At 34.3% G+C, this 13,635-nt stretch overlaps 1 protein-coding gene across 7 annotated transcripts in view; it reads left to right on the forward strand.

Annotated features, from left to right (window-relative positions):
* Nucleotides 1–13,635, forward strand: part of CNTN6 (contactin 6) — a 308,540-nt gene that overhangs the window by 201,595 nt on the left and 93,310 nt on the right. For 4 of the 7 annotated variants that reach the window (XM_005547638.5, XM_005547637.5, XM_074033773.1 and 1 more), the window contains exons 6-7: nucleotides 1,819–2,022; nucleotides 4,108–4,210. In XM_005547638.5, coding sequence (XP_005547695.2) covers nucleotides 1,819–2,022; nucleotides 4,108–4,210 — 307 coding nt within the window. Of the gene's footprint in view, nucleotides 1–1,818; nucleotides 2,023–4,107; nucleotides 4,211–13,635 lie in introns of those variants that run through there. The other 3 variants (XM_074033771.1, XM_065538897.2, XM_074033774.1) reach the window with 2 other exon arrangements.

The following is a 13,635-nucleotide window of genomic DNA, read 5'->3' on the forward strand; positions in this document are numbered from 1 at the left end:
CGATATACTCCGCCTATTTTGGGAGTCCCTTTGGACCAGCTATATTCTTCTGTTTCCCTAGATATTCTACCTAGTTTCCACAGTGCACCTAATGTCTTAGCTTCAGGAAGAAATATATTCACCAAGCTTTAATACATATGAATATTTGCCTTTGCTAAAAGATTTCTGGCTAAAAAAAGAAATTGACAGCATGTGATTTTTGTGAGGCTGTGGGACAATTGGAACTCTCAAATGTTGCTGGTGGAAGTATAAACTGGTACAACCACTTTAGAAAATTCTCTTGTCATTTCTTATAAAGTTAAACATATATCTACATTATGGCTTACTCCTAGGAATCTAGCCAAGAATAATAAAAATGTTCACTGACAGTCTTAGACAAGGATACTTATTTCAGCCTAATACATAATGACCTCAGTCTGCAAATAATCCAAATACTCATCAACCGGAAGGTGTCTAATCAAATTGTGATATATTCATAAAATGGAATACTACCCACAATATAATGGAAGAAAGGACTTATAGTCATGAAAACAATAGGTGAACCTTAAAATCATGTTAAATGAAAGAAATCAGACATAAAATAGTACATTCTTTTTGTTTTATTATGACATACAAATGACAGCAGAAATAATCTATGATGATAGAAATCCAGTAGTGGTTGCAACGGTAGAAAAAAAATGACAAAATTTCTGATGACATGGAAATCTTCCTTATTTTACTTGGGGAATGATGGTTACAGGGGGTATATAATGGTCACAAGTGATTAAACAGAACACAAGTTCTGTGCATTTTAACATATGCTCATTATGTCATTTATACAGTTACCCACAAGATTTCCAGAGATGGACTGATTGATGTTCACTAAAAGCAATGTGTGCCCTGTTTCATCTTCATGCTCTTGATAGTTACTTGGAGAAATACTTGTTTACTCCCCCATCACTTGGATAGCTCTAGTTTATCCTGCTGGTTTCAAAATGGAATTACTTCTTAGAAGTCTTTTCTGATGACACATCATTCTAGGCGTCTTCTCTGGGCTCCCTATAATGCCTTTGTCAAGGCATATGTCATCCTACATTGAGATTATCCACATTATTGGCAATTAGCAGTAACCGGTGTGAGCTTTATAGGGCACAGGTTTTGTTTGGTTTTACTCTAAGACCTAAAACAGTCACAGAATAGCTGCTTAAAATTATGTAATAATCAGGCCAGTGCAGTGGCTCATGCCTGTAATCCTAGCACTTGGGAGGCTGAGGCAGGAGAATCACTTGAGCTCAGGAGTTCGAGACCAGCCTGGGTAACATAGTGAGACTCCGTCTCTATAAAAATAAAAAAGAAATTATGTAATGATCAAATGAGTGAACTTCAAGGTCTGTGATAGACTTTTTGAACTTAAATTTTTAAGTTAAATTTTTAACAAATACCTGTAAGTATGTTTAATTCTTCTGATAATGCATTGAGAAACACTGCTTTGAAGCAGCATAAGTTTTTCTGAAGGAATTCAGTGTACATTTGGAACCATTATTACTTTATACATCTTATGGCATTTCTTAATAAACTCATCCACTTATTTCCATAACATCTTATTGTTACATCCTTAATCCCAAAAAGTTAATGATGGGCAGAGTGCCCACATAACTTATCATCTAACCTGAGCTATATTTCAATATAAGGGAATATTACAATTACACCAGATGACAGTTATCAACTGAGCAAATAGAGGCACAATTTTCTTCTATTTATGGGGAAGTAGGACAAAGAATTTTCAGAATGCAGTAAGGACAGTATGGTTTGGTTTTGTTTTGTTTTCTTGTTTTTCAGATTTATCTTATGCATGGACCTTCAATGATAATCCCTTATACGTCCAAGAGGACAATAGGCGATTTGTATCTCAAGAGACGGGAAACTTGTACATTGCCAAAGTGGAACCATCAGATGTGGGCAACTATACTTGCTTTATAACAAACAAAGAGGCCCAGAGAAGCGTTCAAGGTCCACCCACTCCATTAGTGCAGCGCACTGATGGTAAGAGAATGAGTTCTCTTGGGAATATACTTTATCTGTGTCCCTTAAAGCCTGGGAAGATTCGTAAAGCTTTCTGTTTCCTTCTTGTTTGATGGAGCCAAGTTATCTATGAGTTTAGGTTCAATTCACAAATACGTAAACCAAAAATATAAGAGAAAATTATCTAATTCACCCACATGGTGCAGTAGACATGGTTCTGGGTATACCAAGCCATCTCCTTTCTGGCACTGAAATGGCTTGTCTTTTTTTTTTTGCTTAAAGACTACTTTATAAAAACAAAAATGATGTTTGGGGGAGTTGGCGTGTGTGTATGTGTGCACGTGTGGGTGCTGCCAAACTTATATAATTGACTTAATATATTTTTAATGAACATATGTTGCAGCTACTTTTTAATGCCCCCATATTTTCATATTTGCCCTTTTTTTGTTCACCCTTTGTTTACATGGCTGGCAAAATGGGGGGAAAAGTTCATATCCAAGGAAAGCAAAGCTAACCAACATTAATTATGAGCATTCCAGAGAAGAATGAAACGCAAGATTTATAATAATTATATTCCTCCAACGAACATAATCCAGATTAGTCTCTCACGAGTTTTGTAGCTTAGTCAAGTCATAGCTGGTACAAGATTTAGAGAGCCAGAAAGTTTAAGGAAGTCATTGAAGTGGAAAAATTCTCTAGTTGTTTTTTAATTAAATGTTCACAGTGGGATTCATAAAGATAGAAAATTTGTTGGTGCATTTTATGACTGTATTCAGGACTTGAAATGCAATACCTCGTGGAGATTTTCTCCCCTCTGAAGAGTTGAAGAAAAGCAAGAATATACTGCTAATAAAGGATAACAGAATTGTGGAACAAGTCCCATAGAAGGAGTTCTTATAATAGAGCTTTTATAATCACTAACCACCCAAATATATTTGAAAGATCTTCATTAAGATTTCAGCAACCGTTAGACTTATTCCTAAGTTCAATTTCTCTCCTTCAATGAATACTCCTGTTTATGACCAGAAGAATTCATGAGCCAACAATATGCTTGGAGATTCTACTATGTTTTTCCTCTTTTTGTTTGCTGTCTACTCTGAGTTTCTGCTTCTTCCCTTCTTCATTCCTTCCTTTTTCTATCCACTCTATTCCCTTGAACACATTTACAGGAAAAGTAGAGCAAAAGCATTGTATATAACACAAAAATCAAACCTCTTTTACACGTAAGCATATAAGAAATATCAGACATCAAGAAAGCGAAAAAGAATAAAACCTACCAACTTAGTTGATTGAAGTAGTACTCACTACCTTCTCACCATAAGCTCTTTGAATGTTTATAATGGTCAAGGTCTTAAAAATGAAGTATTTTTGTTTCATATATATTTTGTAATTTTTACTTTTTTACAATTATATTAGCAACCAACAATGTATTTATTTTAGGAATGTATTACTTTGTTGTTTGGTATATATATTAAAAATGATCAAAGTATTTAAATAATCTTGAGGTGTCATTGATTAAATTAATTAAGTTAATGAGAATATCATATAGATATATTTCTGTTACAACTCCTCTGGTAGGTAGTATATTTACAATAGGCTATACCATTATCTTATTCTTATCTTAGCACATATCCCCAATTTCTTGCATTGAAAATTTTAAAACTTAAAACAAATTTTTATAGGTGTACAGCAAACTTATTTAGCAACAAAACCTTATTGTACTAATATGTGAATATTTACTTTTTTAATCTCAATTAATGTGATGACTTTATACGTTTTGCTGCAGAACTACTGTTATTTTGGATTAAGACCTACTGCAGTGGACTTCTTACAGTGTTATCTGAAAAATTCCTTTTTTTTTTTTATTATTATTAATCAGATCTGGCTCTCTTGAGTTTCCTGAAAGGTAGATAAACATGGATATCACTAGAAAAGTATCTTTTTTGAAAACACAGAAGCATTTTAGAATCTATATGTATCCAATTCTTAACTGAAAGCCCTAATTCTTATTAAGAAGAAATAATCAGGTTTTGGTTAATGAAGCATTTACTTCATAGAAAACTTCTATTCTCCAGAAATGCTGCTAGCTCTTTTGATATTTAACAGGTGTGATGGGGGAATATGAACCAAAGATTGAAGTGCGTTTTCCTGAAACTATACAAGCTGCAAAGGATTCATCTGTAAAACTGGAATGTTTTGCCCTTGGAAAGTAAGGTTTTTGTTTTTGTTTTCCTGGTTGCTTTAAATTTTTTTTATTAAAAAGCTTTTTGTTATTCAAATATTGCTCTAAGGTAAATTACCAAGTAGATTACAAATGCTGGAACTTTCAGTGGAACTTTCTGATTTGAATTTAAACAAACATGTCTAATACTGCGACAATGACCAGGGCTGCAATTGAAAATAATCAGGGCTGCAATTCTCCCCTACAGGTGCTGATATTTCCTTTAGTTTAAGCATAATGAGACCCATTTAGGCAGCACATTGCAAGGAAAGAAGTGCACTTGTATAAGATGATGGGCAAGTCACTAAACCTTTCACACATCCTTCACTCTGTCTTGTCCTACATCCAGAAATACATTGCCTGGAGTATTTCCTTGCTTAATTAACCAACAATTCTGATAAATAAAAAACCACTGCTCGTTTCCAAAATAAGACTAATTAAAGTCAATTTTTCATACTGGATAATTAGAATTGAGCCCAAGCTTCCCTGATAGTGGAGGCATTTTGTTTCACTCAGATAAGTATTTATTAGGAACAGGTTTGGAATACTTTTAAGCCAGGAAAATACCTACATTTTTGCATGGGATGTCTAGAACACCTCTTTGCTTTTTGGTGGTATACAAATTTCATTTTTGTGCCTATAAACACCAGAAAAAAAAAAAAGAGAGACAGACTAGACTGTCATTTTCAAATGTTAGTATGCATGTGAGTTACCTGGGGACACGGTTAAATTCATATTCTGACTCTAGAGGTCTGGGGTGATGTTTGATTCCTCCATTTCTAATAAGCTCCCATATATTAGTCACGCTTCTTATAAACAGAACATACTTTGAATAGTAAAAGACTTGACTGACTCAGAGGTAAGTTCGGAGGGCTTACCTCTAAATCCAAGGTCTATTCCTAATGTGGCCATCACATTTAGAAATAGTGACTTAGTGTCAAAATTCTGGAAAACATCCTTAAATGTCTCAGTCATTTTATTAAGTTAAACATACTCAGCAATCCAAATAATGGTGGTCACTAAATATTAGTTTGTTTTCTATAGATGGAATTTTGCATATCTTTAAATTAAATTTCTCAGAATAGTCATTTCTCATGGATTTAAGAGACCATATTTTATTTTCATACAGTATGGGTCTCATAGCATTTATCAAACAAATAATTATTGATTGATTAAATGATTTCTAAGAAAGTGACAAACAGGGGCTTTACATCAGTTTTTATTATTTGCCTGCCTTTTAAGACATGATGAACTTTCACCATTTTCAGGCTTTTTCAGAAGTTAAGGTTTATAAAAATATTAAATGTCATCAAATTCTTTGATAATTAGATAATTAATTTAAAAGAAAACCAATAAAAGAGAGTATCTGAAAAGAATATTAATAGCTTATTTAATCATATTTGGCATCAGGAAATATAGATTGCTGAAATTAAAAAATGGTTTTTCACAATAAAATAATTGAAAATGTTGAGGCTATTTCTCAAGAATCTAATGAAAATAATTTCATTTGCTAAGCACCTATAACTAAACATTTATGATACAATATACATAATTGTCATAATCTTGCAGGGCAAATTATGTTTTCATTACATATGAGAAACTGAAGCTCAGATTGGAGAAGGAACCTGTTCAATTTTATGTTTCTATTCAGAGGAGGCGAGCAATTCAAACCTAGGCCCACCTGATTTTAAATTCTGAATTTAGGAACTTCTAAGTAAATGGTAAGATAACTGCTTTTGAAATCCTGGGAGACAGATTCAATTTCCAATTTTCTCAAGAATTATTTGATTGTTAGCAAACATGCTTATAATCTCTATGAATTACCATATTTTCATCCAAAAGGAGTTATGATGTATGTTTGTTGTGAGGATTAGAATGGATAATACATGTTAAAACATTAAATCTTGGGCTTGCCATTTATGTAATAAATGCTCACTGAATTATTCTAAAACCAAAATCCAAATTTCATTCTACTTTTTTTTTTTTTTTTTTTTTTTGAGATGGAGTCTTGCTCTGTTGCCCAAGCTGGAGTGCAGTGGTGTGATCTTGGCTCACTGCAAGCTCCACCTCCTGGGTTCACACCATTCTCTTGCCTCAGCCTCCCAAGTAGCTGGGACTACAGGCACGTGCCACCACGCCCAGCTAATATTTTTATTTTTGTATTTTTAGTAGAGACGGGGTTTCACCATGTTAGCCAGGATGATCTCAATCTCCTGACCTCGTGATCCGCCTGCCTCAGCCTCCCAAAGTGCTGGGATTACAGGTGTGAGCCACTGCACCGGAGGCGTTCTACTTTTATATAAACGATGTTTGAGTTAGTGAGGATGTTCAAAGCAGAGTAGGTATCTCAGAGAGGGTATAAATTCTCATCTTTCCCAGCCCAATCCTGTTCTCTGTGTCTCAGGATTGATGACAGTGTAAGAAAGGAGCAATTAGGGTCAGTTCTGGAAAAATAAAAAAAGAAGAAGAAGAAGGAAAGAAAGAGAGAGAAGAGAGAGAGAAGGAGAGAGAACATGATCAATATAGTCTTTGAACTGCTCACATACCAGTTTTTTAAATTTATTTATTATTATATTATTCAAACCTACAGAAAAGTTGAAAGAGTAATACACAGACATCATATACTCTACCTGAATTGACCAAGTATAAACCTGTGCTACATTCCCTTTCTCTCTCTCTCTCTGCCTCTCTCTCTCTTTCTTTCTCCACACACAAATGTATCAGATATGTGATAAGATCTAATCAGGAAAAATGAAGCTTGGAATATATGTGGTATATGGAATAATTTAAAAATAAATAAAGCAGTGTCTTATTTTCCATTAACCCCATGGTGATGGAAATAATCAACACATTATTAAATTGTACAAGGTAAAATTTATAATTTTAAAAACATACAAGAGTCCCTAAACCTTTTTCTTTTTCTTTTTTTTGTTTTGTTTTGTTTTTTGAGACAGAGTCTAAGTCTGTTTCCCAGACTGGAGTGCAGTGGCACGATCTCTGCTCACGGCAACCTCTGCCTCCGGGGTTCAAGTGATTCTCCTGCCTCAGCCAAGCGAGTAGCTGGGATTACAGGTGCCTGCCACCATACCCAGCTAGTTTTTTAATTTATAGTAGAGATGGAGTTTCACTGTGTTGGCCAGACTGGTCTCTAACTCCTGACCTCCTGATCCACTTGCCTCGGCCTTCCAAAGTGCTGGGATTACAAGCGTGAGCCACTGTGCCCGGCTCCTAAACTTTTGACAAAATTTAAACTAGCAATATTTGACCCAGAAACATTTGAGTTGGAAAATTAATAGTTTAAAAAACTCTCAAAATATAAAATCTCATATGTGTGTACAAAAGAAACTCCCTGATAAATAAATCATGTTTGTTAAGTTTATGCAGAAAATAACTGTTGAACATGAAATAATGTTACATGGGAATAGGAAAATAATAGAAATTACCAAACCATACCTCATAGAAAATTGTCAAGGAAATACTTGATTTAATGGAGTCCACTCCCTAAATTGTTATCTAACAAAATTAATCAATGTTGAGATTATGTTTATTAAAGGAAGTCATTAACATAGAATTGAAATACCTTGGAGTAAAAATGGAAAGTCTGAAGCATCTATTGGGTCGAAGTGGCAGTGTTAAAATGCCCTGTATAACAATCTTACATTTGGTGTAATTGGAGTGCAGATACATTTCTCATTTCTTCAAAGCAACAAAATGTATGTGAAAATACTTTGACTACTTTGGAAAACTGACAAATGTGAGCTACTACCAAAAAGAGTTTTATATATGCTTGCCAACAGTTTTCAGAAAACAAATTAGATTATCTTTAACACATTGCAAACATGCTGAAAATGCCTTTTAGTCCATTATAAATTACAGTATTTACCAAATGCCATATTGTCTTCTAAATACATAAAATTAACAAACATAAAAAGCAACACACTAGATTAACTATGTTACAGGTATAATTAACAATCTGAAAATAGAAACAGTCAAATGTCTTATCTTCAAAATTAAAAATCTATATTTGTAAGTTTGTTGCCAAGTCTATTGAGTGTTTATTATAAATCATACTCTCTAACATCTCTTCATAAAAATATTGCTGTGCAGCATTTGGTTTTAGTCATTTTTTTCCCCAAATATGGGGACTTCTTTTTACTAATCCATCTAAATCTTACTGTCTACTTTGTGAGATACTTTACTCTTTTGTAAGATGTTCCATAACCTCAAAACTGAGAAAAGCTAGTTGACTTGAGGAATGAAATCAAATGTTTTTTTCTGATTATATTGCTCATTATTGACTGCTATTTAAGCTATAGACTACACATTTATTAAACTAAGATGTATATATTTTAATAGATGGGGGAAAGAGAGAGAGAAGAGGGAGGAAGAAAATCAATAGGTGGGTAGAAGGAAAAGGAAATAAAAACATAGAAAGACCAGCTCCAGTGCCAGATCTTATTAAATTTTTTATTTTTAGGACATAAGAGAGCTCCTGAAATAAAAAAATTTGCTTTCATTAAATGTTTGTTTAATGTACCCCATACATGTGCTCACATAACTAGGAAATATCACCCTCTATCACTGGGAATATTTTTTCTCTTGAGGTTGTAGATTATTTTTGTTGTTTATTTATCTTGTTTTGTTTTCTCTGAACTTCCTGAATCTATGGTTTGGTGTTTGTCATTATTTTTTATTTTTTATTTTTATTATTATTATTATTATTTGAGACAGAGTCTCGCTCTGTCGCCCAGGCTGGAGTGCAGTGGCGTGATCCCCGCTCATTGCAAGCTCCGCCGCCTCCCGGGTTCACGCCATTCTCCTGCCTCAGCCTCCCTAGAAGCTGGGACTACAGGCGCCGGCCACCACGCCCGGCTAATTTTTTTTTTGTATTTTTAGTAGAGACAGGGATTTCACCGCGTTCACCAGGATGGTTTCGATCTCCTGACCTCATGATCTGCCCGCCTCAGCCTCCCAAAGTGCTGCGATTACAGGCGTGAGCCACCTCGCCCGGCCTGCTGTTTGTCATTATTTCTGAAAACTATTCAGGCATGATTATTTTAAACATTTATTTGTTTGCTTTTTTCTCCTTTTAGTATTTCTTTTACATTATCTTTTATGCCATTTGTAATCTCCCTTCTGTCCAAGTTCTTAATCTTTTAAAAATTTTTAATTATTTTTATCTTTGCATTTCAATTTGGGAAGTTCTATTGGTATTGCTTGTCATTCATTTACTTCCCCCTTAGCTATGTTCAGTCCACTGTTGAGCCCATCAAAGGCATCCCTCATTTGTATTATTACATATTTTATTTCCAGCATTTCCTTTTGATCCTTTCTTAGAGTTTTCTTCTCTGTGCTTACATTATCCATTTGTTCTTATATGCTGTTCACTTTTTAATTATAGACCTTGATATATTAATTATAGTAATTTAAAATTACTGTCTGATAATAACTAGTTCAATTTTAAATCCTCAGCCTGATAGTTCTAAAAGTTTCATTATATTTGAGTCTAGTTATCATGGTGTTTTGTCTCTTCAGACTGTTTTTTAGCATGCTTTGTACTTTTTTATTTGAATCCTGAACATTATTATATCAGATTAAAGGAACTTCAATACCTAAACTTTTAGTGTGAGGTTTTATGTTTTTCTAGTTAGAATTAGGCTGTAATTTCTGTTGGCTCTAGCTGTGGCATAAGAGGTTAAATTTTAGGTAGTACCTTTGCTTTTATGTCCACTCTTGCCCTTGGGTTTCCCTAGAGACTCTTTCTTAAATAGCATCTAAAGTTTGCAGTTATTTCAGCTGTAATTCTCTGCGCTGTAATTATATAGGAGCCCTAAATAAGTCCTTGCTTGCTAATTCTATCATCTCAGTTTTTTGTGGGTCTGTTTCTATTGGCTGCTTTTTCTCCTAGTTACAGTTCTCATTTCTCTGCTTGTTTGAATATGTAGTAATTTAAGATTGAATAGTAGACATCATAAATGTCATGTTGTTGAATGCTAAATTGTGGTGTACTTATTAAAAATCTTTTTGAACTTTATTTTGATAGGCAGTTGTTACACTACTGTGAATCCTCGGGTTTTCTGTGGTTATTAAGGCTAGTTTACTACTAAGATGAAATCCCCAACTGAATGCTTCAAATGTTCACCAAGTTTTTCTTCTCTGGCATAGTGGAGCTCTAATGTCTTCCAGGCCTATTTGAGCTCTGAAAACTATTCTTTGCCCAGCCTCATGCAACACTCCTATGCAGATCTTCAGAGCACATTATTTAAGTAATGCCATTCTTTCTAATACTATGCTCTGCAATTCCAGCCACTTCAGCCTCTCCAAATCCGATCTTTGTCTTCTCAGCTCAGTGACACAGTACTTTACTACTTATGTCTCCCCTACCTACTCCCTGATCTGGATGGAAAGTGTCTCTACACAGAAAACAAGGGCTACCAAAACCTTATTTCATTTATTCCCCTCTTTCAGGATCATACTTTTGTGTTGCCAATTGTTCAAGTTCCAGCAAGAGGTTTTTTGTTTGTTTGTTTGTTTGTTTGTTCATTTCATATATTTGTCTAGTTTTTCACTGTTTTTGAAATACTAATTATGAAGGTAAATACAGTGAGGCTTAGATAAATTAAGTGACTTAACCAATATAAGTTGCATATCTGGGATTCAAATCTACATCTCATAGATTCTGACTCCAAAACTCATGCTTATAACCCTTTCATATTTGTATTGAATTCACTTCTAAGTGTCTGACTTACTTAATCCTCCATGGGCAGATGTAATATGACCCTCAATTATCTAAATATTTTGCTAGAAAAAGGCTTGAAAAAATTCAGCAAAATGTTAAAAAATGCTTTATCTGGGGAAAGGAATTATAGCTATATTTCCCATTTATATTATCCATAATAACTAATATTCCAGCAACAAGTAAGTTTTAATTTTACATATTAAAAATAACTAAAATTCAAAAGATAAGCTTGTAAAAAATTCAAGCTGTGTTTTAATGAGAAGAAAAAAGTGTTTCCAAAAACACATCAAAAATCAGGGTTATACACCTTATTGTTATATAGGTGATGATGGCAATGTACACCATTTCTAAAAGTCTGGTATACCTGATTAGGTAGCACTCAGAAAACATAGTTTCAGTCACAGAAACCATCATGCAGACAGGATGTATAAAAAGTGAAGTCTAGAGAAGAATTGGTGAAGTGTTTACTCATATAATCTAACAAACTTAAACCACCAAAAGCTAGTGTGAGTACAGAATAATTAAGAAAAAGCTTCAAGTAATTGTCTTAACTTTAATTGCTATGACTTTGGGGATATGTAACTGACTTTCTATATTGGAGTTTCAGAGCTGACATGATCACAGCTTTCAACTCTCAGTTTCGTCTCATTTGTTTAACATGGCAGACTCTTAATTATGAAAGCTGCAAATTAATTGTATAGTGAAATACCCTGAGAAGCTCCTTGTATAGGTACTATGCAAATGTAGTATGATTGACTGATAAATATGTACGTCTCCTTTGAAAAAAATATGGGCTCTTGCTGGGTGAAGTAATTAAACTGATATCCCCCATAACTCTATTCTACTGCTTTTATAAACAACCAAACATATTTTCCTTTTTCTAAAAAAATCTTAATTTAGTAACTTTTCTGTTAGTATTCTGGAATGTAAATAACATTAGTAGCAGCACTGAATGTTCCTGTGTGTTCTGAAGCCTTCACACAGAGTACTATATTTATGTGTACATGTATATCTTATTTTTTTTTTCTAATTTATGAAGCAAAAGATACCCAGCTTGGCTATTAATGTCAAGCAGCAAATTTAAGTCTCACCATGATGTTGTTAGGTGTTTCAGAATTTTCAGGTGGCAGAGGAGCTATTTCTTATAATGTTTGCTTTTCATCTTACAAATGTGGACATCATTGCAGATTATACTGCAGAAAGATTTCTCAAGTCACTCAAGATGAAAATAATATTTTTAAATCAAGCTAGGCACACTGAAACTTTTCAGTTCCTTAGCAATTTTTTAGTTTATCATTTTAATCACTCAGGTATCTTAAAGATTTTGAAACTGGATATCTAAAAAGTCGTTTACCTTTTGTTTCCCCTCATTGAGTTGAGTAGATAGAGAACAGAATCTCTTCCTAGGCATAGTTTACCCCATTCACTCCAGAAATGCATACTGAAACCTAATCTTTAGACTCTTGCTAATGACTTTTTCTAAAACATGATATTATTAATAACTTTTTTTAACATGGCATGGTATTGCCTGGCATAAAATAATAAAGTAAACTTTATAGAACACTCACCTCTGTTGACCATGCTCACAAATCTGAGAACTAAAAAATCTTCAAGCCAATTATTCAGAAATTGAAAGATAACATTAACCCCACCATGCTCTCACAAACACACGCGCACACCCTAGCAATAAATAATTTATTAGTAGCCGGGCGCGGTGGCTCACGCCTGTAATCCCAGCACTTTGGGAGGCCGAGACGGGCGGATCACAAGGTCAGGAGATCGAGACCACGGTGAAACCCCGTCTCTACTAAAAATACAAAAAATTAGCCGGGCGCGGTTGTGGGCGCCTGTAGTCCCAGCTACTCGGGAGGCTGAGGCAGGAGAATGGCGTGAACCCGGGAGGCGGAGCTTGCAGTGAGCCGAGATCGCGCCACTGCACTCCAGCCTGGGCGACAGAGCGAGACTCCGTCTCAAAAAAAATAAAATAAAATAATAATAATAATAATAATAATAATTTATTAGTGAATTTATTAGCATTTGAAGGCAAATGGTATGCTGAAAAGTGTGGACTTTACGTTCAAATAGAGCAGGATTAAAGTCTTAATTTCACTTATCAATAGCTGGATGACTTTGGTCAGTTTTCTTATGTGTATAAGGAAGGCAAAAATGAGAGAGAGAGAGAGAATAAATAGATAGAGCCGAATTTTTTAAGGACTGGAAGTACTATTAAGCTCACTTACTAAGATTCCTGACCCATAACAGGCATTAAATAGTAACTACTTTATGAATCCTGGGAATCGTCAAAGTTGCTTTGACTGAGGAGGTAAAAAGGAACACATATGAAGGAGCGAAATGGTTTCTGTGTTATATTTTTGTGTTAAGGGACTTCCCTAGAAGAATAGATTTATTATTTTAAATTCTGTTCAGTCTGTCTAAGGATTACTGACATTTCCTCTCTCACTCATTTGACAAATTGAGCACCAATTATTCATTCACTTAGCAAATATGTATTGAATACCTCATTCAATCATTAATTCCTTCATTTCTTCATTTAGGTAGTCAGTCAGGGGACAGACACCTGGCCCTGGGAGATAAAAAAAGATTATATAAAGGTCCGGGGAGGTTGCAGGCTAATGAAAATAAGATTGATGTAACAATGTGCGATTACACATTT

The sequence above is a fragment of the Macaca fascicularis genome, chromosome 2 (genome assembly GCF_037993035.2).
Source record: "Macaca fascicularis isolate 582-1 chromosome 2, T2T-MFA8v1.1".
Classification (NCBI taxonomy): Eukaryota; Metazoa; Chordata; class Mammalia; order Primates; family Cercopithecidae; genus Macaca; species Macaca fascicularis.